Source organism: Mesoplodon densirostris, chromosome 2 (genome assembly GCF_025265405.1).
Source record: "Mesoplodon densirostris isolate mMesDen1 chromosome 2, mMesDen1 primary haplotype, whole genome shotgun sequence".
In the NCBI taxonomy this organism is placed as follows: domain Eukaryota; kingdom Metazoa; phylum Chordata; class Mammalia; order Artiodactyla; family Ziphiidae; genus Mesoplodon; species Mesoplodon densirostris.
The window spans coordinates 123,635,005-123,661,575 of record NC_082662.1 but is presented as its reverse complement, the minus strand read 5'-3'; the positions used below and the strand labels follow the sequence as shown (position 1 = coordinate 123,661,575).

The window sequence follows — 26,571 nt, the reverse complement described above, 5'->3', positions numbered from 1 at the left end:
GAATTGCCAGATAAAATATAGAATACCCAGTTGAATTTGAGTTTTAGATAAACAACAAATAATTTTTTAGTGTAAGTATGTCCCATGCAGTATTTTCATTTGCTAAATCTGGGTAAAACCCTGTCTGGGAAGAACCTGTACTCTCAGCCAAAAATTTTTTATTCTAGCCTAGTTCGGCTAGAATAAATTTTGCTGCTTTCCTTGCTTTGACCTTCTGCACCTGTATCTTCATACAGGGAATGTCTTTCTTGTGGCTGTGACCATCTCTACTAAGCCCTTGCCTAGCTTCTGCTTAGTGTCCTGCTATTTATCACAGTTCATTTGAGAATGAGGTAGTGACATACATACACTACTATGTATAAAATAGATAAACAAGGACCTACTGTATAGCACAGGGAACTATACTCAATATTTTGTAATAACCTACATGGGAAAATAATCTGAAAAAAGAATATATACATACATATATGTATAACTGAATCACTTTGCTGTACACCTGAAACTAACACAACATTGTAAATCAACTAGACTTCAATTTTTTTAAAAAAGAATGAGGTAGTGACTTGCTCTTGTAAATGAAATCCTTCTCTGGAACCTCAGCCCACCAACTACTGCCTGCCATCACATTTCCCTGAAGTTGGTCCTCTGTCTGGATTATTCCATGCTGCTGGCTCTAGGATTCCTGTTGCCATGGTCCCCTGTCTATTGGGGGTATCCTCTCTGATTGCCACTTACCACTAGGTCGGTCCCTGGTGACCTTACACCCACACACCACCACACCCCTTGCTAGTCTGCTGCCCACCACAGCCTCTTGAGCCCTGAGATTTTGCCGTGAAGGTTAAGAATGATCAGTAGTACCCTTAGCCATTCCTGGTAGAGAACAGACGTTAGTACTTTAAGCTGCTCTGAAGAAATAATAGATTTCTCACTGCCAAAGTGAGATTCCTTCCTACTCTACAGAGAAGTCAAGTGAGAGGTTTTTGCCTTTGCCTACCCCCTTCTCTGGTCTCTAGGAATCCATATCTTCTTTCATGGCCCAGCCTGAGGGCTACCTCCTTTCTTCAGGTAGCTTCAGGGCAAACCATCACCCACTTCTCTACATTCTGGTACCACTGACCTTTTGACATTTCATGTTGACATTTAACCACATGCAGCTTTTATTTATGTAAATATTCATGCAAGCACCAGATCTTATTAGCTGCAATCCTTTAATTCTTAAAATCTACAAATATGTGTTCAGTGCCTACCTCATACTATGTACTAGGCATACTGTGGTAGATATAACACATTTTTTAAAAATGTGGTGTCTGCCCTCATGGAGCTTGCTGACTTGTGGGAAATAGACATTCAAAACATATCAAAAGAACAAATATAGATTCCAGATGGTAATAAATGCTATGAGACAGAGGAACAGGGACCTCACTGAGGTTGGGGCTTCTGGAAAGTCAGCCTAAAAGTGAACAGAAAATAGACAAGTAAAGAGTGGGGCAAAAAGCCTTCTAGGCAGAAGGAGAAACCTGTCCAAAGGCTCCAAGGAACTGAAAAAAGGCCTGAAAGAATGGAGCATAGGAGCAGAGTGGCGAGTGCAGCAAGACGGGCCTGGAGAATGCGATGGCTTGATCATGCCAAGACTTGCAGGCTTTGATTCTTATCTCAAGTAAGATGATAAATCATTCAACCACAAGCCATTAGAAGGCAAGGATCATGTCTGATAGTGCAATTGCTCAAATAAGTACTTGAGTTGAACAAATAGAGAAATGAATGCTTTGATAGCTTCTTTTTGTGCCTGCCCCTGTGTCTGTAAGGCCATCTGTATGCTGGTACACATTGTAACTTTGTAGTTATGTAAGACTCGTAATAATAATTCTCTTACTTTGGTTGATGAATATATAATGGTACATAAACTCAGTATGAACATCTATTCTTCTCAGGCCAGGAGTCTACGACTCAGAAACTAGAATTTGCCAAACTTAGTCCCTACTATATGCCATAGCTTCTGGACATTTCAGGTTTCAAAAGCTTGGGGTGCATGAAGTGCAGAGCATGGCTGCTACTGATCTCAGGAAGGAAGGTAGATGACTCATGCTCTTAAGTTCACCTTCTGGGAATCTATGCGCTGTTTATTAAGGTGCTAGAACCTATGTACCACAAGACTGGCCTCAGAGAATTTTTTCAGGGGATTCTAATACCTTCTACTCTCAAGCCTCAATCCACCTTAGCAAACTTGGTGTTGGACAAGACAAACTGTATTCCTGGGGGGTTATACTTCTGAGACATCACTGTGTGTGGTACCACCTTGTTAGTTAATACAGTTTACCTTACACTGGCGATGCGAAGTCCTGGGCTGAGACCTGTATAGTCAGATGGTAACCCTGATCCATGTTCACTTGGTATGAATGTGAACTGTCTTATTACAAGTCATTATCTCCAACTGTATCTGGCATGCAGTCAAGGGCACTCAGTCAAAATCCAACTGCAAAATTACAGCACCATCACAGTGCACCATCCTGCCAGCTCTCAGCGCCACACGACTGAAGTACATGCACATATAGGTCAACTCCAAGATCAAGATCTATTTTGGAACCTTCTTAACTTCATCCTTCCTTAATTCATCTGTTGTGAAGGCCCAGAATTAACACTGCCATGTAAGGCACTTGAGACACAGAGGATGGTCTGGGTTGAACCTTTCCTAGCTTGCACAGGATACAAGGTAGTGTACATTTCCAAGTTTAAGGCTGGGATGCTTTTGGATTTCTGCTCAAAGTGCAAATAGGACAGTTACATATAATGTTTCCATGTTCCACAGACTTAGGGGGGCCTTAGGCTGAATGTACATACAGGAAGTGAAAACTTCAAATGTGTTTTATTTAACTTTTCAGAGACAAAGAAAAATAAGCTCAGCTTGCTTTAGCTAAATAGAGGTGTCTTAGTGCAGAAAACTATTTATATCTGAATAAACATCCTCTGCATCCAGGCCTGCAAAACTAAAGCACACGCACACTTACACACATCCACACACACTACACAAAAACACACATAATTTCCACACACTTTATCATACTGATGTAGAGCTAATACGTGTTCAGAAAATACTTATGGCACCTAAAAAAAATGTGCATACACACACAGATGCTGCAGATGCTGGAAAAGAGTAGCTCTATAAGACAATAGATAATTATATTTACTCATATAGCCAAATCTGAAAAATTCAAGCAAAGGGTATTTTTTTTACTCTCAGTATAAATTATGTGATTGGCTGATACAGACAGCTCCAGATTCTTCATTTTAGTTTCATAAACTTTGATTTTGCCGTGGTTTTGTTGAAAGGCTATTATCTAAGGGTACACACAGGAATTGTATACACACCTGAACGAGAAACGGTGGCTAGCTACGGAACACACACATAACTCGTGGTGTAAACCTTGAGGCTATTTACCATCACACAGGAAGCTAAATCCTCTTACACTTTCCTGACCATCCAAGAGACAGCAATTACCCCAGATTATCAGACCAACAATGACATGTCGCGTAAAGAGAGACACCGAGCCAACTTCACATCCCAAAGACTGGCATATTCAAGTACACTTAGGACATTAATAGCAATTTACGTGCCATCACTGAGACAAAGCCACAAAGGCTCCGTTGGCAGCCTCTTATTTTGAAGCCTATTATTTGTGGGAGTTACAGGCTATAATCACAACAGAAACTTTCAAAACCCTTATCTTCCGTGACGCACCAAATCTATTTCAGAGCCATAATTGCTATGTCACCGGAGAGTCTGCTGCTTAATGCACTCAAATGCCATTTAGTGTTTGCAGGGTCATTACAGCTAACAGAAGGGTAGGAGGGAGAGATGGTGGGAAGTCGTGGGGTACAGGCAGACAGGGAATGTTGAGGGGAACGTGCTAGAATGGGGCATGAGGCTCTACTGTGCCTTATTTAGGGAATGATACTGTTGTTTTGAGAATTCTATGTACCTATGAAATGAAGGCAAGTGCTTGGAAACTACGTACTCAAGAATTCTGAGTTATTTTGACACCACCCCAGAATGCTGGGGGATATCCTCTTTTATTCTGAGATTCTCATCCAAGTATAAGACTGGGTTGATTTTTTTCATTTTAATTTTATTCCTTTTAGATTGTCCCAGCAACCTCTGCAGTAGAAATCTTCCAGCTGTGCTGTGGGCTCAGGAGTCTGACTTGGCTTTTCTATATGTGTTCTGCCAGGGAATGAGAAGGGCAGAGGGGAGCGATGATGGTGAGACGTCAAAATTCAATCATCTAGAAGAATGTGCTACCTTTCAGATGGTAAAAGAAGACGCAAGGAGACAGATATAGCCTCCAAAATATGAGAAAATATCTAGGCACTCAAAAGACCATTTTTTAGACCTAAGTTTAGCTAAGGTCATAAGAAAACTTTTAAATTATATGTAGCTTTATTTCTTCAACCTGGTTATAAACTAGCCAATGACTTATTTGGCAACTCCTAATACTTAGGGGAATACTAGACGTAGGGTAAATCTTCAAGGAAAGTTTTGACTGACTAATGTATCTCTAGGTTCTTTTAGACAATTCTTGGGTTCTATTTTATAGTCCTGAGTTTTTTCATACACTAGAAATACAGAAAATGTCAAACCAGTTCAGATTGCAGGGTTAATTTTTTTTTAAGATCACCACCAGTATCACATATAGATCTGCCTTTAGTTTTCCCAGGATAACAACCCTGGGGCCTTATTCCTCCTGAGTCTTCCTCCATTGAGAAATAGAATTTTCTCTATTTTCTAAATATTGGCCAAGCGAGAAATGGAATCATACCCTTCTTGTGTAAGAGTTCTTAGAAATCAATAAGAAAAACATGAGCATTTCAAGAATGCATAAAAAGACTAACAAACAGATGAAAAATGTTCAATCTCATTAGTAAATCAAAGAGATACAAATTAAACTAAAAATGAGATGGCACTTTATAATGTGAATTGAAAAAGACTGAAAAACTGCTAAGACATTGTTATCGAGAATGTAAGGAAATGGGAAGGATCAAAAATGCTGGTAGGAACCATAAATTAATAGGAGTTTCCAGGAAAAAAGTTTACAATACATCACAAAGGCCTTAGATTTGTTCATACCCTTTGATCTAGCAGCTCCATTTCTAGGAATTTATTCAAGGAAATAATACAAAATATGCACTGAATTTTCTGTACTATGATGTTTACCACAGTGTTATTAATAATAGTAAAAAAAAAAAACAGCTTAAATGTTCCACAGTAGAGACTGATTAAATAAATTACGGACCTTCCCAGTAACAAGCTCTTATGCAGTTATTAAACTTATGTTTGAGAAGAATGTTTAATGATATGGAAAATATTCATAATATATTTTTAGTAAAATAAGTAGGCTACAAAATGATGTGTTCCATATGATCCTAACTTTTCTACACCCACACAAAACATACTTAGACACAAAATGCTAGGAGGCTGCCAAGCAAAAAGTTAGCAGTAATTTTCTTCTTTGTGACTTTCCTGCATTCTCCAAATTTTCTACATTAAATATATTAATTTGTAATCAGAAAAAAAAGAAAATGTAAAACTTAAACAAAGTGTAGGAAGGAAAGTCCACATCTAATTTAGGTCTTTGTCTTGTGTGTTTGAAAGGTCGTGGCCAACCTCTACAGCTCATTGGAAAAAAGACCAGTGCAATTAATGGTCAAATCCAAGTCTGAGGAAGAAAGATGGAGGTAAGAGGGACTCTTCTGCCTGGAGAATAGTGCGTTAGCAGGTGATTTCACAACTCTCTTCAAAATATAATTACCTGTCAAGAGTATTAATCAGTTGTTTTTCCCATTACACAAAAATTAAGGTCAAAGGAAGGAGGTTAAACATAGCAATCAACTTAGACAAGATGGAGAGTTGCTTGAAAAGAAGCATTTGATCTCTTTTTAATTTTCCCTATCCCAATGCCCAACACAACTGGTTAATAGTAAATTCCAAGAAAATGCCTGCTGATCGAATGAGTGAATATGAATGAATGAATAAATGAAGGAATTGTAGATCAAGCTCAAGTCTTCAGAGACAACACCTGCCCCAGAGAAAAGTATGGAGAAGAGAAGAAACAGCAACAGATACCTGGTCCCTGAACATACGCATAAAAGAGTTCTACCATGAATTAGTAAAGATTATTGGGTATAAGGTATATGGAAGTTGGAGGTAAAAGATGGGTACTGGGATATGATAAATAGAGAGAAAAAGAAGAAAAAGCCATTGTCTTATGGAAGAGACTCTTTCTGGACCACAGAAACCCAAAAATGTGTAGGGGTTCCAGGCAGGCAGAAAATCCAGACACAAGCTGGTTGCTGGTTTTTCAAAAAAAGAAAGAAAGAAAAGAAAAACCTCTTGACAATAGGTTCAAGTAGGCTCACTTCAAAAAGTATGCATTAAGCACCTAGTGTGTACCAAGTCTGAATGGAAGGCTGGGATACAAACTAGAATCCTCTTCAGAAACCTACGGCTGAGAGGAAGTAAAGAAAAGAATCAGAGAAGAACTCCCATTCCAAGCCCAGCACACTAAGTACTATGTAGGAACTAGGAAGAACTTCTAGGAGAAGATAATCCTGATCTAAACCCTGTAAAATGGGTAGGATTATGAGATGTTTTCCCACTGCCACAGGTTCCGGGCCATGGATTCTACTGCTTGAGAATTTTAACCACTAGCAATTGTCTCTAGGAAAGGTCAAGCTTACTAGGACAAGAGGGGTAAAGAACCAACATTTACAGTGCCAGGCACTTCTTGAACATGTAATCTAGAGAAGTACCAGGGCAGGTACTTGGTGATTTAACAGCAAAAACAATCACTCCAGACAAGGAATGAAAATTGACACCCATAGGTATATTTTTTCTAACCTTTAGACTTTTTTTTTTTATTGCTGTTGTTCTGATGCCTGATTTCATCCCTCACTAAACTTTTTTCGTTTACATTGTTAAGGTCCTAATTATTTTAATAAAATTGAATTAAATAAGTTAATACATGTAAAGTGCCTAACACATGGGAAGAAGTCAGAAAGTGTTAGTTATTAATACAATTATTAAATGTCATTTTAGCCTGTTAATTTTCTCTTCTTATTGTTTTATAATTGTTCTTTAATTTACTGCTTAATATCCCTTCCTTATTTTATTACTACTTGATCTGTTTTATAATCTTTGGAAGTATGTTCTTAGAAGAGGCTATTTATTTTCACCACTCATTCTAGCTTATTTTATGTTGTTATTGTACTCTTTGCTACTTGTATATCATAATTGCTTTTAATGTTCATTTTGCCATTTCACATGCAATTTTATCCATCTCCTGCCTTTTTATCATTCCATTGCCTTCTTTCTTCTTAATTCTCTGTTCTTCTTATTTCCTGGATCTTTTAAATTTAATATTTGTCATTATTTTTTTCTATTTATTTTTTCTAGTTTTATTCATCTATTACCCTTGTACCTGTTGCACTTATTCTTTTAACTTATTCTTTTAAATTTTTATTCTTTTTAATTATTAAAAATGCCAAGTATTAAGTGTCGACAAAGGGGGCCACTTGACAGAAGTGCTGGCCCAGTGAAGCAAGGTGGCTCCTTCTCATCTCTTCTGTTGGCCTAGGAAAAACTGTTACTTCTATAGTTAATGTCCCAGTCTCTTCACTGCTGATCTTCCATCCTCCAAAACCATTACTTAACATGTATAATTTATTAAGTTAACACACAAAATTTTCCTCTTCTTCCATTTCACTGTCCCCAAATTAAAACTTCAAAACAAAACAAAACCTCTATTGATATTTGGTACCTAGATTCCTGAAACAGTCTTGCCATCTATTTTAGTGAACCATCAAATCTCTCCATGAAGAGACACTTGATCTAAAATCTCTCTTCTCTCTTGTGTATGATCACTGGGTCCCTGGCTAAGTTGGCTAGCCAAATATGACATAATAGTGGTGAAGAGTAAGCTATATCCAGGGAAGGATTTACTATATACGTTTTAGATTTAATTTTAATAAAAGAACCAACCAGTCTTAAGCCTTCTATATGCTACCCTGAAAGGATATATAACAGAATAGTCATAACTGAGTTCTTATAGTTCTTTCCCATATCAGCCAGGCTCCAAAATATTTATTACTAGGAAACATAATGGATTATCTTACTGTAAGGTTCTTGACACCTCCCTTCATTAAGTGTAAGATGTAGAGGTTCAAGGGTCCATCTGGATAAAGGGAAAGAACAGAAGCTTTGGAGTTAGACCATCTTGGTCCACACCCTGGCTCTATCACTGACTGGCTATTTGACTTTTGGGCAAACTACTTAACCTCTCTGAATCTCCATTTTCTATCCATAAAATGGAGATGAGAATGTTTATAAAGACACTGGATTAGGGTACTCAATAACTATTATGAATTAGTATTCTTAGTATGGATAATGGTGGAGGCTCAAGTTATCCTCAGAATGTTAAGCATGTAATTAATTGTGCTTTTGTTCTTCTACCCCTCTAAAAAGGCACAGAACCCTCAGTAGTTACGCTGGTTCTCTCTAGAACTACTGAGCTCTGGTGAGAGAGGGATCTGAAACTTCCCTCATGAGAACCTCATCCTCTTACAGAGGGAGTATCCTCAAGGTCTACAGGTCGGCTGAGGCTGGCTTCCACACTCCCAGAGACTGGAACTCTCTAAGCCCCAAAGAGTTTATAGAAATGTAGAAAGGTTCAAGTCAAGATGAGTTCAAAGACACGTCTGGCTTAGGCTTGGAAAATTATTAGGTTAGATGAATTAATGGCGGACAGAGTTGGAAATTATGATGGCCATTCCCCAAATTCTTTAAAAATCATATTATATTGATTATATAAAGGTGGTGTAGTCCTTCCCTTTCAGTGAAGCAGGGGACTGAACCAGGTAACTCCCAGTCCTTCCAGCTTTCTGTGACTTTACAGAGTGTAAGAACGATATCCTATTGATATTTGCATTCCTGGTACTGGATATCACAAGGTTCTCAATAAATCTGTCAAATAAAGCACTTATTCATTTACTTAACCTGGTTAGTTGTTCCCGACTCAAGTCAGTCATGCCTTCTGCCTTATATATCTGTGAATTTGGAGAATATTTAGGGATCCAAATACTTAATATTTAAAGGTGTGGAATACAATTTCCCAAAACTCACTTAGAGCCAGGTATAAGTAGAGATTTTTTAAATGTACCAAAGTTAAAAATAACAATTGGATTTTCTTAAAAAGAGGTCTAATATTTTCTCTGAAAACAAACTTGTCTAAGAACATGGAACTCCTTCCCAGAGGGCAAGAAGAGGGCCATCTTCTGAAATCAATACTAACTTTTCCCCACAATTAAATTCAGCCAATTTAATTAGCTTAATATTTACTGAGGTCTAAAAGGGCTATGCCACTTTCAGGAGTAACCACAAAAACAAACTGCCCTTTTGAGGTTGTAATTGTTTTTTTTCTTTATGGAGCAGAAGGCGGGGTCGACTTGAGTCTGGAAGAGCTAACCCAATCCTAGCTCAAGGACAGCATGGCTGCAAGGACAAATGTGGGCCCAACTGGACAGGATGCTGTAACACATCAATTCCAATGAAAACAGCATGGCGTCATTGTCATGTCAGAGACAGAACTATTTCCAAAAACACAAATTTATCTTTTCCTTATAGCTTTGAAGTATTTCCTCTCCTCTTGTATTTTCTTGGGAATGGAAAAACATCATGCTTATAAGTAGAACAGGGATACTGGAAGAGGCCTTTGACATCATCCAGCTCAAGTGTCCTTTTTAGAGTACAGGAGACTGAGTCTTATCTAGAGAAAGTGACTTGTCCACAGTTACACAGGCAGAAAGTGGCAGAAGTGAAAGATGTGTACACACATTATAAATGTGATCATGTTTGGAGTGATTGTGTCACTAGGTTTGAGATCAAGAAAATTCTTTGTGACTACTTCTACTTCTACAAAGAGATAAGGAATCTCCACAGAAGGATACTTATTTTATTGTAAGTCCATGGTATGGCTTTTTTGTGCACCGGGGAGTAGGTTTCTCAAACTATTGCTGGTTGGTCTTGAATTCCTCTCTTCTGCTATATAGCTTAATTTCAAATTCCCTCCTAAACTACAAAGTTGATTGGCTCCCTTGTCCTAGTATTCCAAGAACAGGAAACCTAATCACAGATAAAGTGTTGAATGAGACTGAAAGTTAAAATACATCTTGATTGGCATCAGGGTTTCTCCAACTTGACCTGGATATATTATGATGTAGCCTCATTCCCCAAGGTCAAAAATGCTATTGATGACATATTTATTGAAGGAATGGATGAATGAATTAATGAATACAGGAATGCATGAATATTTGAATATGCCATTGAATGATCTGGCCTCATTCATCTTCTGTACCTTTAAGGACTTTCACCTGGCAGCTGGTGAAAAACAGTGGATTGCATATGAAATTACAATATTGGGATTTTTTTTTTTTGCTTCTCCAACTATTGTGGGCTCAAATAAAATGCTGTTCTAGTCTCGAATGCTCAGTTGATACGGTATTAAGGCTGAAAGGCCTCATCATGTAAGAAGCTAAAGGGACTTACTCTATTTCCCTTTGGCTCGGTCATCAGGGAGAGCCAGGCTTATAAGCTTCTGGAAGGTGGGAGTCCATCTACTCTGTACTGCTGCCTTCAACCCTGCAGAGATTGGTTTACCATGTTCAAGCCTATCCTCACTCCCTTTACCCCCCAGACTGGGGCTGTTCACTGGTTCCTGGCTGTAGCACCAGAAGGTACCCAAAGGCAACTAACTGGGAGCACATCTGAATATGTTTTAATATCTTCAAAATTCACATTCAGCTTGGTAGAACAATTAAAACTTCATATAATTAAAGTGAGTTTTTAAAGATCTGCATATGATTTTAATTATCACCTTCACTCTCCAGTCTTACAAGTCCACATGTGGCAACATCTTATTAATATATACTTTAAGTGGAAGGAGGTCTCTCAGAAGTAGTTAAGAAAAAATGAAAATGATGGCAGGTGGCCAAGTATTACCAAGTAACCCCTGTGATGTCTAAATGCCTGAAACGTGTTCAATTAAATAGTTCTCTATTTTTGTCCCAATGATTCTGTATTTTATTTATTTTCTTTGTAAATGTCCTTTTGTCCCTTTGCCTAACATGGGAGAAAGCAAAAACAAAAATAAAAACACGTATGTTATGGTTTACAAAGATCAAAGCTTCATATCTATTTTTCCACTACTATAATTATCACAAAGCAAAATCAATGAGACTTTTCTGTCATAAACTGACGTTAATGGCACTTTGCCTTTATAGAGAGAACACTAACATTTTATTTCTATTTTCACTTAATCTCTTGAATAATGACCATCTTATAGGGGTATCTGTCAACATTTAAGATGTGGCTGGAGTGAACTCACTCCCTTAATTCACATTTTATTTCATTTTTTAAAAAGTTATTATTATTATTTTTTAATATTTATTTATTTATTTGGCTGCGCTGGGTCTTAGTTGCGGCACGTGGGATCTAGATCCCTGACCGGGGATCGAACCCAGGCCCCCTGCATTGGGAGCACCGAGTCTTTTTTTTTTTTTTTTTTTTTTTTTTTCAAGTATAATTTTTTTTTTATTTTACAAATTTAATCAGTTATACATATACATATGTTCCCATATCCCCTCCCTTTTGCGTCTCCCTCCCACCCTCCCTATCCCACCCCTCCAGGCGGTCACAAAGAACCGAGCTGATCTCCCTGTGCTATGCGGCTGCTTCCCACTAGCTATCTACCTTACGTTTGGTAGTGTATATATGTCCATGCCGCTCTTTCACTTTGTCACAGCTTACCCTTCCCCCTCCCCATATCCTCAAGTCCATGCTCTAGTAGGTCTGTGTCTTTATTCCTGTCTTACCCCTATGTTCTTGATGACATTTTTTTCTTAAATTCCATATATATGTGTCAGCATACAGTATTTGTCTTTCTCTTTCTGACTTACTTCACTCTGTATGACAGACTCTAGGTCCATCCACCTCATTACAAATAGCTCAATTTCATTTCTTTTTATGGCTGAGAAATATTCCATTGTATATATGTGCCACATCTTTATCCATTCATCCGATGATGGACACTTAGGTTGTTTCCATCTCCGGGCTATTGTAAATAGGGCTGCTATGAACATTTTGGTACATGTCTCTTTTTTTTTTTTTTTTGCGGTACGCGGGCCTCTCACTGTTGTGGCCTCCCCCGTTGCGGAGCACAGGCTCCGGATGCACAGGCCCAGCGGCCATGGCTCACGGGCCCAGCCGCTCCGCGGCATATGGGATCCTCCCAGACCGGGGCACGAACCCGTATCCCCTGCATCGGCAGGTGGACTCTTAACCACTGCGCCACCAGGGAGGCCCACATGTCTCTTTTTGAATTATGGTTTTCTCAGGGTATATGCCCAGTAGTGGGATTGCTGGGTCATATGGTAGTTCTATTTGTAGTTTTTTAAGGAACCTCCATACCGTTCTCCATAGTGGCTGTACCAATTCACATTCCCCCCAGCAGTGCAAAAGTGTTCCTTTTTTTCCACACCCTCTCCAGCATTTATTGTTTCTAGATTTTTTGATGATGGCCATTCTGACTGGTGGGAGATGATATCTCATTGTAGTTTTTTTTTTTTTTTTTTTTTTTTATTTTACAAATTTAATCAGTTATACATATACATATGTTCCCATATCCCCTCCCTTTTGCGTCTCCCTCCCACCCTCCCTATCCCACCCCTCCAGGCAGTCACAAAGAACCGAGCTGATCTCCCTGTGCTATGCGGCTGCTTCCCACTAGCTATCTACCTTATGTTTGGTAGTGTATATATGTCCATGCCGCTCTTTCACTTTGTCACAGCTTACCCTTCCCCCTCCCCATATCCTCAAGTCCATGCTCTAGTAGGTCTGTGTCTTTATTCCTGTCTTACTCCTATGTTCTTGATGACATTTTTTTTTTCTTAAATTCCATATATATGTGTCAGCATACAGTATTTGTCTTTCTCTTTCTGACTTACTTCACTCTGTATGACAGACTCTAGGTCTATCCACCTCATTACAAATAGCTCAATTTCATTTCTTTTTATGGCTGAGTAATATTCCATTGTATATATGTGCCACGTTTTCTTTACCCATTCATCCAATGATGGACACTTAGGTTGTTTCCATCTCCGGGCTATTGTAAATAGGGCTGCTATGAACATTTTGGTACATGTCTCTTTTTGAATTATGGTTTTCTCAGGGTATATGCCCAGTAGTGGGATTGCTGGGTCATATGGTAGTTCTATTTGTAGTTTTTTAAGGAACCTCCATACCGTTCTCCATAGTGGCTGTACCAATTCACATTCCCACCAGCAGTGCAAGAGTGTTCCCTTTTTTCCACACCCTCTCCAGCATTTATTGTTTCTAGATTTTTTGATGATGGCCATTCTGACTGGTGTGAGATGATATCTCATTGTAGTTTTGATTTGCATTTCTCTAATGAGTAAAGATGTTGAGCATCCTTTCATGTGTTTGTTGGCTGAATGTATATCTTCTGTGGAGAAATGTCTATTTAGGTCTTCTGCCCATTTTTGGATTGGGTTGTTTGTTTTTTTGCTATTGAGCTGCATGAGCTGCTTATAAATTTTGGAGATTAATCCTTTGTCAGTTGCTTCATTTGCAAATATTTTCTCCCATTCTGAGGGTTGTCTTTTGGTCTTGTTTATGGTTTCCTTTGCTGTGCAAAAGCTTTTAAGTTTCATTAGGTCCCATGTGTTTATTTTTGTCTTTATTTCCGTTTCTCTAGGAGGTGGGTCAAAAAGGATCTTGCTGTGATTTATGTCATAGAGTGTTCTGCCTATGTTTTCCTCTAGGAGTTTGATAGTGTCTGGCCTTACATTTAGGTCTTTAATCCATTTTGAGCTAATTTTTGTGTATGGTGTTAGGGAGTGATCGAATCTCATACTTTTACATGTCCCTGTCCAGTTTTCCCAGCACCACTTATTGAAGAGACTGTCCTTTCTCCACTGTACATTCCTGCCTCCTTTATCAAAGATAAGGTGACCATATGTCCGTGGGTTTATCTCTGGGCTTTCTATCCTGTTCCATTGATCTATCTTTCTGTTTTTGTGCCAGTACCATACTGTCTTGATTACTGTAGCTTTGTAGTATAGTCTGAAGTCAGGGAGCCTGATTCCTCCAGCTCCATTTTTCGTTCTCAAGATTGCTTTGGCTATTCGGGGTCTTTTGTGTTTCCATACAAATTGTGAAATTTTTTGCTCTAGTTCTGTGAAAAATGCCAGTGGTAGTTTGATAGGTATTGCATTGAATCTGTAGATTGCTTTGGGTAGTAGAGTCATTTTCACAATGTTGATTCTTCCAATCTAAGAACATGGTACATCTCTCCATCTATTTGTATCATCTTTAATTTCTTTCATCAGTGTCTTATAATTTTCTGCATACAGGTCTTTTGTCTCCTTAGGTAGGTTTATTCCTAGATATTTTATTCTTTTTGTTGCAATGGTAAATGGGAGTGTTTCCTTGATTTCACTTTCAGATTTTTCATCATTAGTATATAGGAATGCCAGAGATTTCTGTGCATTAATTTTGTATCCTGCAACTTTACCAAATTCATTGATTAGGTCTAGTAGTTTTCTGGTAGCATCTTTAGGATTCTCTATGTATAGTATCATGTCATCTGCAAACAGTGACAGCTTTACTTCTTCTTTTCCCATTTGGATTCCTTTTATTTCCTTTTCTTCTCTGATTGCTGTGGCTAAAACTTCCAAAACTATGTTGAATAAGAGTGGTGAGAGTGGGCAACCTTGTCTTGTTCCTGATCTTAGTGGAAATGGTTTCAGTTTTTCACCATTGAGGACGATGCTGGCTGTGGGTTTGTCATATATGGCCTTTATTATGTTGAGGAAAGTTCCCTCTATTCCTACTTTCTGCAGGTTTTTTTATCATAAATGGGTGTTGAATTTTGTCGAAAGCTTTCTCTGCATCTATTGAGATGATCATATGGTTTTTCTCCTTCAGTTTGTTAATATGGTGTATCACATTGATTGATTTGCGTATATTGAAGAATCCTTACATTCCTGGAATAAACCCCACTTGATCATGGTGTATGATCCTTTTAATGTGCTGTTGGATTCTGTTTGCTAGTATTTTGTTGAGGATTTTTGCATCTATGTTCATCAGTGATATTGGCCTGTAGTTTTCTTTCTTTGTGACATCCTTGCCTGGTTTTGGTATTAAGGTGATGGTGGCCTCGTAGAATGAGTTTGGGAGTGTTCCTCCCTCTGCTATATTTTGGAAGAGTTTGAGAAGGATAGGTGTTAGCTCTTCTCTAAATGCTTGATAGAATTCGCCTGTGAAGCCATCTGGTCCTGGGCTTTTGTTTGTTGGAAGATTTTTTATCACAGTTTCAATTTCAGTGCTTGTGATTGGTCTGTTCATATTTTCTATTTCTTCCTGATTCAGTCTTGGCAGGTTGTGCATTTCTAAGAATTTGTCCATTTCTTCCAGGTTGTCCATTTTATTGGCATAGAGTTGCTTATAGTAATCTCTCATGATCTTTTGTATTTCTGCAGTGTCAGTTGTTACTTCTCCTTTTTCATTTCTAATTCTATTGATTTGAGTCTTCTCCCTTTTTTTCTTGATGAGTCTGGCTAATGGTTTATCAATTTTGTTTATCTTCTCAAAGAACCAGCTTTTAGTTTGATTGATCTTTGCTATCGTTTCCTTCATTTCTTTTTCATTTATTTCTGATCTGATCTTTATGATTTCTTTCCTTCTGCTAACTTTGGGATGTTTTTGTTCTTCTTTCTCTAATTGCTTTAGGTGCAAGGTTAGGTTGTTTATTCGAGATATTTCCTGTTTCTTAAGGTGGGATTGTATTGCTATAAACTTCCCTCTTAGAACTGCTTTTGCTGCATCCCATTGGTTTTGGGTCGTCGTGTCTCCATTGTCATTTGTTTCTAGGTATTTTTTAATTTCCTCTTTGATTTCTTCAGTGATCACTTCGTTATTAAGTAGTGTATTGTTTAGCCTCCATGTGTTTGTATGTTTTACAGCTCTTTTCCTGTAATTGATATCTAGTCTCATAGCATTGTGGTCGGAAAAGATACTTGATACAATTTCAATTTTCTTAAATTTACCAAGGCTTGATTTGTGACCCAAGATATGATCTATCCTGGAGAATGTTCCATGAGCACTTGAGAAAAATGTGTATTCTGTTGTTTTTGGATGGAATGTCCTATAAATATCAACTAAGTCCATCTTGTTTAATGTATCATTTAAAGCTTGTGTTTCCTTATTTATTTTCATTTTGGATGACCTGTCCATTGGTGAAAGTGGGGTGTTAAAGTCCCCTAGTATGATTGTGTTACTGTTGATTTCTCCTTTTATGGCTGTTAATATTTCCCTTATGTATTGAGGTGCTCCTATGTTTGGTGCATAAATATTTACAATTGTTATATCTTCTTCTTGGATTGATCCCTTGATCATTATGTAGTGTCCTTCTTTGTCTCTTCTAGTAGTCTTTATTTTAAAGTCTATTTTGTCTGATATGAGAATTGCTACTCCAGCTTTCTTTTGGTTTCCATTTGCATGGAATATCTTTTTCCATCCCCTTACTTTCAGTCTGTATGTGTCTCTAGGTCTGAAGTGGGTCTCTTGTAGACAGCATATATATGGGTCTTGTTTTTGTATCCATTCAGCCACTCTGTGTCTTTTGGTGGGAGCATTTAGTCCATTTACATTTAAGGTAATTATTGATATGTATGTTCCTATTCCCATTTTCTTAATTGTTTTGGGTTCGTTATTGTAGTTCTTTTCCTTCTGTTGTGTTTCTTGCCTAGAGAAGTTCCTTTAGCATTTGTTGTAAAGCTGGTTTGGTGGTGCTGTACTCTCTCAGCTTTTGCTTGTCTGTAAACCTTTTAATTTCTCCATCAAATCTGAATGAGATCCTTGCTGGGTAGAGTAATCTTGGTTGCTGGTTTTTCTCCTTCATCACTTTAAGTATGTCCTGCCACTCCCTTCTGGCTTGTAGAGTTTCTGCTGAGAGATCAGCTGTTAACCTGATGGGGATTCCCTTGTGTGTTATTTGTTGTTTTTGCCTTGCTGCTTTTAATATGATTTCTTTGTGTTTAATTTTTGACAGTTTGATTAATATGTGTCTTGGTGTATTTCTCCTTGGATTTATTCTGTATGGGACTCTCTGTGCCTCCTGGACTTGATTAACTATTTCCTTTCCCATATTAGGGAAGTTTTCAACTATAATCTCTTCAAATATTTTCTCAGTCCCTTTCTGTTCCTCTTCTTCTTCTGGAACCCCTATAATTCGGATGTTGGTGCGTTTAATGTTGTCCCAGAGGTCTCTGAGACTGTCCTCTGTTCTTTTCATTCTTTTTTCTTTATTTTGCTGTGCAGCAGTTATTTCCACTATTTTATCTTCCACCTCACTTATCCGTTCTTCTGCCTCAGTTATTCTGCTATTGATCCCATCTAGAGTATTTTTTATTTCATTTATTGTGTTTTTAATCGATGCTTGATTCGTCTTTAGTTCTTCTAGGTCCTTGTTAACTGTTTCTTGCATTTTGTCTATTCTATTTCCAAGATTTTGGATCATCTTTACCATCATTATTCTGAATTCTTTTTCAGATAGACTGCCTATTACCTCTTCATTTGTTAGGTCTGGTGGGTTTTTATCTTGCTCCTTCTCCTGCTGTGTGTTTTTCTTTCTTCTCATTTTGCTTATGTTACTGTGTTTGGGGTCTCCTTTTTGCAGGCTGCAGGTTCGTAGTTCCCGTTGTTTTTGGTGTCTGTCCCCAGTGGCTAAGGTTGGTTTAGTGGGTTGTGTAGGCTTCTTGGTGGAGGGGACTACTGCCTGTGTTCTGGTAGATGAGGCTGGATCTTGTCTTTCTGGTGGGCAGGTCCACGTCTGGTGGTGTGTTTTGGGGTGTTTGCGGACTTTTTATGATTTGAGGCAGCCTCTCTGCTAATGGGTGGCGTGCTCCTGTCTTGCTAGTTGTTTGGCATAGGGTGTCCAGCACTGTAGCTTGCTGGTCGTTGAGTGAAGCTGGGTGCTAGTGTTGAGATGGAGATCTCTGGAAGATTTTCGCCGTTTGATATTATGTGGAGCTGGGAGGTCTCTTGTGGACCAGTGTCCTGAAGTTGGCTCTCCCACCTCAGAGGCACAGCACTGACTCCTGGCTACTCAATTTGGGATGATTTGTTGTCTATTCATGTATTCCACAGATGCAGGGTACATGAAGTTGATTGTGGAGCTTTAATCCGCTGCTTCTGAGGCTGCTGGGAGAGGTTTCCCTTTCTCTGTTCTCACAGCTCCTGGGTCTCAGCTTTGGATTTGGCCCCGCCTCTGCGTGTAGGTTGCCGGAGGGCGTCTGTTCTTCGCTCAGCAGGACAGGGTTAAAGGAGCAGCCTCTTCGGGGACTCTGGCTCACTCAGGCCGGGCGGGAGGGAGGGGCACGGAGTGCGGGGCGAGCCTGCAGCGGCAGAGGTCGGCGTGACGTTGCACCAGCCCGAGGCGCGCCGTGCGTTCTCCCAGGGAAGCCGCCCCTGGATCCCGGGACCCCGGCAGTGGCAGGCTGCACAGGCTCCCGGAAGGGCGGTGTGGACAGTGACCTGCGCTCGCACACAGGCTTCTTGACGGCGGCAGCAGCAGCCCCAGCGTCCCACGCCGCTCTCTCGGCTCCGCGCTTTCAGCCACGACTCACGCCCGTCTCTGGAGCTCCTTTACGCGGCGCTCTTAATCCCCTCTCCTCGCGCACCAGGAAACCAAGAGGGAAGAAAAAGTCTCCTGCCTCTTCGGCAGCTCCAGAGTTTTCCCGGACTCCCTCCCGGCTAGCTGTGGCACATTAGCCCCCTTCAGGCTGAGTTCTCGCTGCCAGCCCCAGTCCTCTCCCTGCGCTCTGACCGAAGCCCGAGCCTCAGCTCCAGCGCCGCCCGCCCCGGCGGGGGAGCAGACAAGCCTCTCGGGCTGGTGAGTGCCGCTCGGCACCGCTCCTCTGTGCGGGAATCTCTCTGCTTTGCCCTACCCAGGTATGTGGGGAGTTTCTTGCCTTTTGGGAGGTCTGGGGTCTTCTGCCAGCGTTCAGTAGGTGTTCTGTAGGAGTTGTTCCACGTGTAGCTGTATTTCTGGTGTATCTGTGGGGAGGAAGGTGATCTCCGCGTCTTACTCTCGGGAGCACCGAGTCTTAACCACTGGACCACCAGGGAAGTCCCCTCTCACATTTTAAAATAATCAAAAATAATTTCGCCCTAAAGACTAATGCTTTCTGCTACCACAAGTCTCCGTGAATTCAAAGGGAGAAGTTCATGTAATGCAAGCTCTTCCTCCTTCCCTCAAGATCCAACTGAAAGGGGAAGCGATAGGGTAGGCTAGAAAAGATGGCGGAGACTAATTCAAATGAAAGAGTTTTCTGGAAAGAGGAGCCTACAGTTGAGCCTGGTGTCCCTTGAGTGAACAGTAGGGATCAAAAACCATACTTGTAGGACTCCAGAACTACTAAGCTGAAAGGACCTTAGAGCTTGTTGATGGGATAAATTTGACAGAGGAAGCAACGATACAGAGATGAAGAGACTCGCCAGAAGAAAACCCACAAGAAGGATCCAAGTTTCCTGACTTCAGGTTGCTGCCACTGTCCACCTGTTTGTGCAGGTTCTAGTCCCACGTCTGGTAGAGAAAGCAGTGAGAACCCCATGAGAAACGGTGTCCTCCAGGCTTCTGGTTGCCAAAGGGGAGTGGGGATGGGGTAGGCAAGGATTGGGAGTATGGGATTAGCAGATGCAAACTCTTATATATAGGATGAATAAACAACAAGGTCCTACTGTATAGCACAACTATATTCAATATCCTGTGATAAACCATAATGGAAAAGAATATGAAAAAGAATATATATATGCATAACTGAGTCACTTTGCTATACAGAAGAAATTAATACAACATTGTAAATTTATTTTTCAATAAAATTTTTTAAAAAAAGAAACGATGTTCTCTTGCTATGTAGATGGCTACCCCACAAGCAGGTTTTGATAAGGGGATTCTTTTAGGAAAGAAGGCGCTAAAGAATTCAAAGGAATAATTCTCTTGACAATATCATCACTCTATAACTTCATCTATTTAATGCTGATCTGACTCTTAATTCTCAGAGAATCTGCCTTGGTCAAAAAGTTTAGAAACTTTTTCCAAAAAGAAAGACTTAAGAAGCTTTTTGAATTAAAAAAGATAGTCTATTTGTGGGTTAGTAAGGCATTTAAGAGAAAAATCATTACTAGGTATTTTACAGCTGTTACATAAGATGTGGCATTTTTTAATTCAGTGGTAGTTTGTCTTCTGATTTATTCATTCAACAAACATGTTTTGAGCAACTAATATATGCATTTTGGGACCACATGCGTATTTGGGAATGAAAGACAAAGACTGATTGAGTGTGTCTGTGCATATATCTATAAGGCAAGGGAGTGTGTGTGTGATAAAGTGGAGAGAAGAGGGGAAGGAGGGCTAAGGAGAAGAAGACAAACAGCCAGGAGGATCTGGGTGTGGGAGAGTCAGTGTGATTTGGGGAGTGAGGGGGATGGATAGGTAGATGGGGCCGGAGCATGGAAGACTCTGAAAATGTCCGACTCAGGGATTAAACTTGCTTAGGTGGGCAATAGAGAAGTGCTCTTGATTTCTGGGCAAGGAATGACAAAATTCTGGGGATGTGTGCAGGAGAAAGGAGACACTAAAGGCAGTAATGGTAATTAGGAAATAACCACAATAGCCTAGCTAATGAACCATTTCTAGAACGAGGATGGTGGCAGTGGGAAGGGAAACCAAAGAGTGGATGTGATAGGTAAGTGATCTTTCAGTCTGTCTAACTGACAGAGAAGTGAAGTAATCTCCCTCCATCACTTAGAGCCACTCTAAACCCAGTAAGCATTGCCCGTTGTCATTTGAGAATACAAAGCACTCAAAAAGGTATAATTTAACACAACTTAAAATTGATACGAAAGGAACAGACCGTATCATGATCAGCCTTTGATTCATTTACCCTGCATCTTAAAGACCCAGGGTCTTTAACGGTCACTCTGGCTAAGGAAGGGGGTCCTTAGGCCTTGTACAACTCTGTATCCTTGTTGAAAGTGTACCCTTCCATCAGAAGAGAAAAAAGTGACAACTGTGTCCTAACCTATCCTCACTAGGAACTACCTACTGGGGAAACTGCTCACACAAGAGGAGGAAAAAGGTCAAATTAGAAAGTTATCACTTATAACTTTTCATGCTGCATTCATGTGGAAAAACTTGTGCTTTGCCAAGCCCATTCCTACCTATTTTCTCATTTTCCCTAAAGCAGTCATGAAGGTACTAAGAGTGAGAATTACTGGCCCCATTTTATAAAAGACAAGGTTTGACGCCTGCCCATGGGCACATGAGGTTACAAGGACCAGAGTCTCCCAACTCCCACCACAGGGCTCTTACCACCATGCCTTGCAACCCAATCACTACATGGCCTTAGTTAAAGGAAAGCCATCTGAACTCTACAAGATTTAAAATAGACGCTGGTTGGATAAGATGTGAATACTGTGAAAATCCAGGCAGGGGAGTAGATAAAGGTTGCCCAGAAAATGTCCTCCACTGAATGAAACACAATCCAGAGCCCAGCTGGGAATTCCATTGCCGCCATGGGTTTTGGAATTGTTTATTTCTATTCATTGGCTCAAATCTTTCATTCCTGTCCTTGTCTCTTCTTGTCTACCTCCTTTTCTCTCTCTCTCTCATTTCTACTAGCAGCCAGTGCCCCTCTCTGCACATACACATGCCTCGGCATCTAATACCACTCTCTAAAAATACATCTCGCAAGCATAGTCTCCTGCAAGGTGGCACAACTTAAAAGTGATACCAAAGGAACAGACTGTATCATGATCAGCTTTTGATTCATTTACCCCGTGTCTTAAAGACCCAGAAATAAAATAAACAGTTCACAGGGAAAAAAAATTAATGCAAAATGAGAGACTCTTTCAAGTGGCATTTTCCAGCCCAGTTTTTGCGGTGGGCTTATGTAATCAGGCATAATGATCTGCACATGTTTGGTTACACTATTTCAGAAATGATTCCCAGCCCACCAGATGACGTCAGAGGGGCCAACGTTGACCCCCCAGAGTCTGAGTGCTGCTCTCTTCTGTGCTACCCAATTAGGAAAGAAAGATGCCAAATAGCAGAACTGTCAGCCCCACTTCCTGCCCAGTCATGTAGAATTTCTGCAGTTCTCTTTCTGAGTGCGCCCATAGTCTCCTCCCCACACTCTTATACTTTCCTCATGTTCCTCTCTTCCACTTACATACAGAGCAAAACTTTTACTAGAAAGACCGATCTTCTAGCTCAAAAAGATCCAGGCAATGGATAAATGCCTATGTGCTTGAACCTCCCCATACAAACACAGAACAACTTAATTCATTTGGAATCCATTTTTGAGAACATAATTCTCCACCATGGTATCTTGGATTTCTTCTAAGCAGGCATCTGACAAGTCAGCCATGAATACAGGAATAATAATTAGTATAAGCACAAGAAGGGAAAAATCCCTCTGCTCTGGAAACCCTTTCTAAAAAAGGGACACAGGTGCCCAGAGTATGTTTAACAGGGACAGCTCTAACCTCCCTCCTTCCCTCCCAGAGAGGAGCTTGATAAATATTATATAAACTCAGAGGAGATTCTGCCTAAGGAAGGTAGAAAATAAAGAATTCCTAATTGGAAGGGGCCTTAAAAGTCACCAAGACAGTCATCACCTGGTACTTAACTCCCTTCTACAACATCCTTACCAAGTAGTTAGCCAAACAATGTCTGAATGCGCCAATGATGGGGAATTCTTGGCTTCCAGAGGCAAAAGATCCCTTCTTTGGACAACTCTGACTGCATCTTAGAAAGGCCCTTGAGATGTTGAAGTGAAATCTGTTTCCCTGAATCTTCTACTCAGTGATCTATCCTACCTCCCTTTAGATCATTCACGATGAATCCAATCTCTCTCACTGATGACAGTGTGTCTTAAACTATTACTTACCAGCCAAACCTTCTCTTTAATGGGCTAAGAATTCCTAATTTTTTCAACCGTTCCTCATCTGATGAAACAGCTGGTACCCTCTTGCTTCCTTCCAGTCTGGCCATTGTCATATATGATTTCACCAATGCAGAGTTAAAAAGCTACCACCTTTTTCATTGTAGATACCATACCTCAATTAGTATAGGCTAGAATTACATCAACACACTATGCCTACCTTTCCTTCCCTCCATCCCGAATTTATTTTAATCCTAACAACAGAAACAACAACAAAAAATCCTCACCATCATCCAATCATAGTTTTCTTAGAAAGTTCTAAGCCAATAGTTCTACTGGAGCATCTTATGACCTCTAAAAGCCCAGGAAATCACCTCTGATCTAAAGAACAGCCTCCTTTTCCAGGCTGCCCTCTTGTCCCAGCTTGCTGTCACCGCTGCTGAGATAGCGGACGATTGATCTGAGAAATCAAGTTGGATTGCTGTCCCAAATCTACACTCGATTCTCCTTGTGTCTGTCTGATCGATTTCACTCTGTGCGACATAGCTTGTCGCTATGAATTTTCATGCTAGTCAGGAGCCGCCAGCGCACCCAAGAACAAGTAGAAGATGGTCTGCACCCCTCCCCATCCCTTCAGCATACCCAGCCTCTGTGTTAATTTTTTAAAATCATCCTTAGATGGGAGAAAGGTGTTTTTTTTTAAGACCACAGACTTGGATGCAATGGATTTCGGCTACTGGTTTTTCTCCCCAGGTTCCCAGGCCCCCGCTTGTGGGGACGTTTCCTACCACTGTTGTACTAGGTGTCACCTGTTTAGCAGCCCCTCTCAGCTGAATGCATGTGGCCGCAGGTGCCATGCAAACACTGATTGTGTGTGACAGCCCTAGACGCCAGCTGCCTGCATGAAGCCTGCCCAATCGCCACTTTTTTTGAGGGTAGAATGCTGCCGATGGCATGACCGATACAGAAACAAGAAATAGGTGACCGTAAAGCTAAGAAGTCCTACTAAGTGGCATTCTGAGCCCTATGGCTTTGAACTAATTGATAGTGATAGAATAAAAACAAAGGGTGGGGGGGGAGCCTTGTTTTCTTACACTGATGCCCTGCGGACTGTACATCTGACTGGCTGCGAGTCCGTCACTGTATCCTCCTGTCTGGCTGATAACATGGCGAAGGGTATCCACCTAAACAGATGAACAACAACAGAGAGGAAATTAGTCAGGGAGATGCAGGGAAAGGGAGGCACATCATCATCACACAGGCTACCATTTGGGCTTGCCAAATTAATGCGATCACTGGAGACATTCTTCCTGGGAAAGGAACCATTAGGAGGAGGCTGGGCCTCCTCTCTACGCCGAATCCACTATCTTTTCTGATCTCAGTAAGCAAGACAGAAAAATGGTCAAAGAAAGCTGGGATTCCCAACACTGAAACTAATTCAACAATGCTGCATGAGACGGCAGGGACTGGATGATAGAGGGGCTGAGACTGGGGAGAGTGAAGGGATTTTCCCTGCCTTCCGGATCATCCTATCTAATTTCTTTGCTGGGGATCCTACAAAAGTCAAGGTCCTGTGTAGAGGGGCTTGGCCAGGCCCCTCACAGAGAGAGCAGTGTGTGACTAATGTTGTCTTTCTGAGGACTTAAATGATGGCCAGCTGTTTAGTCATTTGACTAAAAGTCTCACCGTATCTCCTCAAACTTGTTTCCAGGTAATGTTTCCTGAGCAGGGGGCTGAATCACCAGCCAGTTGGTCTCTTCCAGGCATGTAATGCTTCCCGCTCCTCTGGCAGGGTGGGAGCCTGGATGGGCTTGGCTCAGAACTTCCCTAGCGATTCTGACCCAGAGCACAGGACCTCACCCTGTCACATCAGGCTGTGTGCTGACACAGGAGGATGGCTTCTGAGCTCTCGTGAAGGCAAGCTGCTGACTAGGGAGCACTGAGGGTTTACACCACACGCTTGATTTTTGTTTCCCAGCGTGGACTTATAGACTCATCACCAGAAACCCAAATCCCTTGACCTCAAGGATGACTACGAAGATGAGTTTAGTCAACCTGGCTGGGTGTTTTTAAAGGTTAAAATGAAAACGTGAGATACTAAGGTATGTGCCTAGTCATTCATGACCTCTATATTGGGCAAATGTTGAGTGTGGAAAAGCAACAGACAAGAGAGGGACCTGAAAAGTGAACTGATGGACTCAACTCCTCCTCCCTTTCCCTTTCATGAGCAAAGAATACACTGGGTCCACTTGCCTGACGGGCCTTAGTCACCTCACCCTGTGCTTGCTGCTCTCCTGCCTTCCTATGTGACTGACAAGCCAGAGCCAAACGCATTCACAAAGTGTGGACGAGATTCCCCACGACAATGGTTGTCTTTGATTCGGTTTGGTTGTTGGTAAGGTTTTGTTTCTACATCTCTCTCTGTCTGTCCATCTCTCTCTCTGGACAGAAGCAGGAGGTGCCAATCCGACTGAGGGCTCTTGGACGCTAAAGCATTCACCTGGTGGCACATTGGCTGGGTCCCTACCTGTGATTGCACGTTGGCTCCAACCTGGGCCCCTTGGTAAGAATCCCCATTGAGTGACTGCACGCTCATGAACAAATCTCCAGAGTTTGACATGTTAAAAGAACTGGAAGAACCTGGAAAGGAAAGAGTGAGGCACCTGAATCACAGAAAGGAAAAGGCTTAACCCCCGCAACTAACAGCCAAGAGGAAGAATGACATGCAAAGCAACCCCCCCAAATAAAAACTAAAATCAAAACAACATCAATAGAGTCTGGTTAGTAGCATGAAGAACAGAGCAAGCAATAAAGGGTGCATATCATTCATGTTATGCGAAGCCCACATCTCACTGCAAGTTGCCCATAGGTCTGCTTCCCCTTAGCAGCTTCAAACTGAGAAAGGAAACATGTATTCTTTTCAACTTGCTCTGTTTGAATTGAAGACAGTCTCCAGACCCAGGGTCTCTCTTTCATGCCTCTAAAATTCTAGGATTGGCTGGGGGACTGTGGGCTGGAAACTACAGGCTGGTCAATGGTACTTCTGCCACCACGATGGAGCATGTGAGCTATCAGCTGGATTCTAAATAAACTAACGCTACACCCATCTACTCTCACATGGGGAGCAGCACCTGGGAGGGGAGGGCATGAAGGCAACGCTGCACAGTAGGGCTGGCCCTGTGATATGAGTCACCAACATTCCTGATTTCTAGAAAGAAGGTGATGTTCCCTGCTGGGTGGCAAACAGTCCAAGAGAACCATGAAGACTGCAAAAATAAGTGAGAATAATATGGTCTTCTCTGCCACCTGCCATTTTGGAGGAAGATGAGACAGAAAATGGACCAGGAATTCTCAAGCATGCATGAAATATGAAATGACAGTAATAATAATAATAATAATAATAAAGTGAGTCTCCAGAAGAGTAGTTAACTATCTGCTTTCACCTCCTAGAGTTGAAACTTTCTCCAAGACTTAGCCTGTAGGCACCACCCGGGTTCC

The 26,571-nt window shown here is 40.8% G+C and overlaps 1 protein-coding gene across 2 annotated transcripts in view; it reads right to left on the bottom strand.

Moving 5' to 3' along the window:
- Window positions 1-26,571, bottom strand: part of PBX1 (PBX homeobox 1) — a 285,383-nt gene that overhangs the window by 7,237 nt on the left and 251,575 nt on the right. The window contains exons 7-8 of one of the 2 annotated variants that reach the window (XM_060090859.1): window positions 25,601-25,713; window positions 24,168-24,257 (exon numbers count right to left, since the gene is read on the bottom strand). In XM_060090859.1, coding sequence (XP_059946842.1) covers window positions 24,168-24,257; window positions 25,601-25,713 — 203 coding nt within the window. The remainder of the gene's footprint in view (window positions 1-24,167; window positions 24,258-25,600; window positions 25,714-26,571) is intronic. The other variant, XM_060090860.1, reaches the window with a different exon arrangement.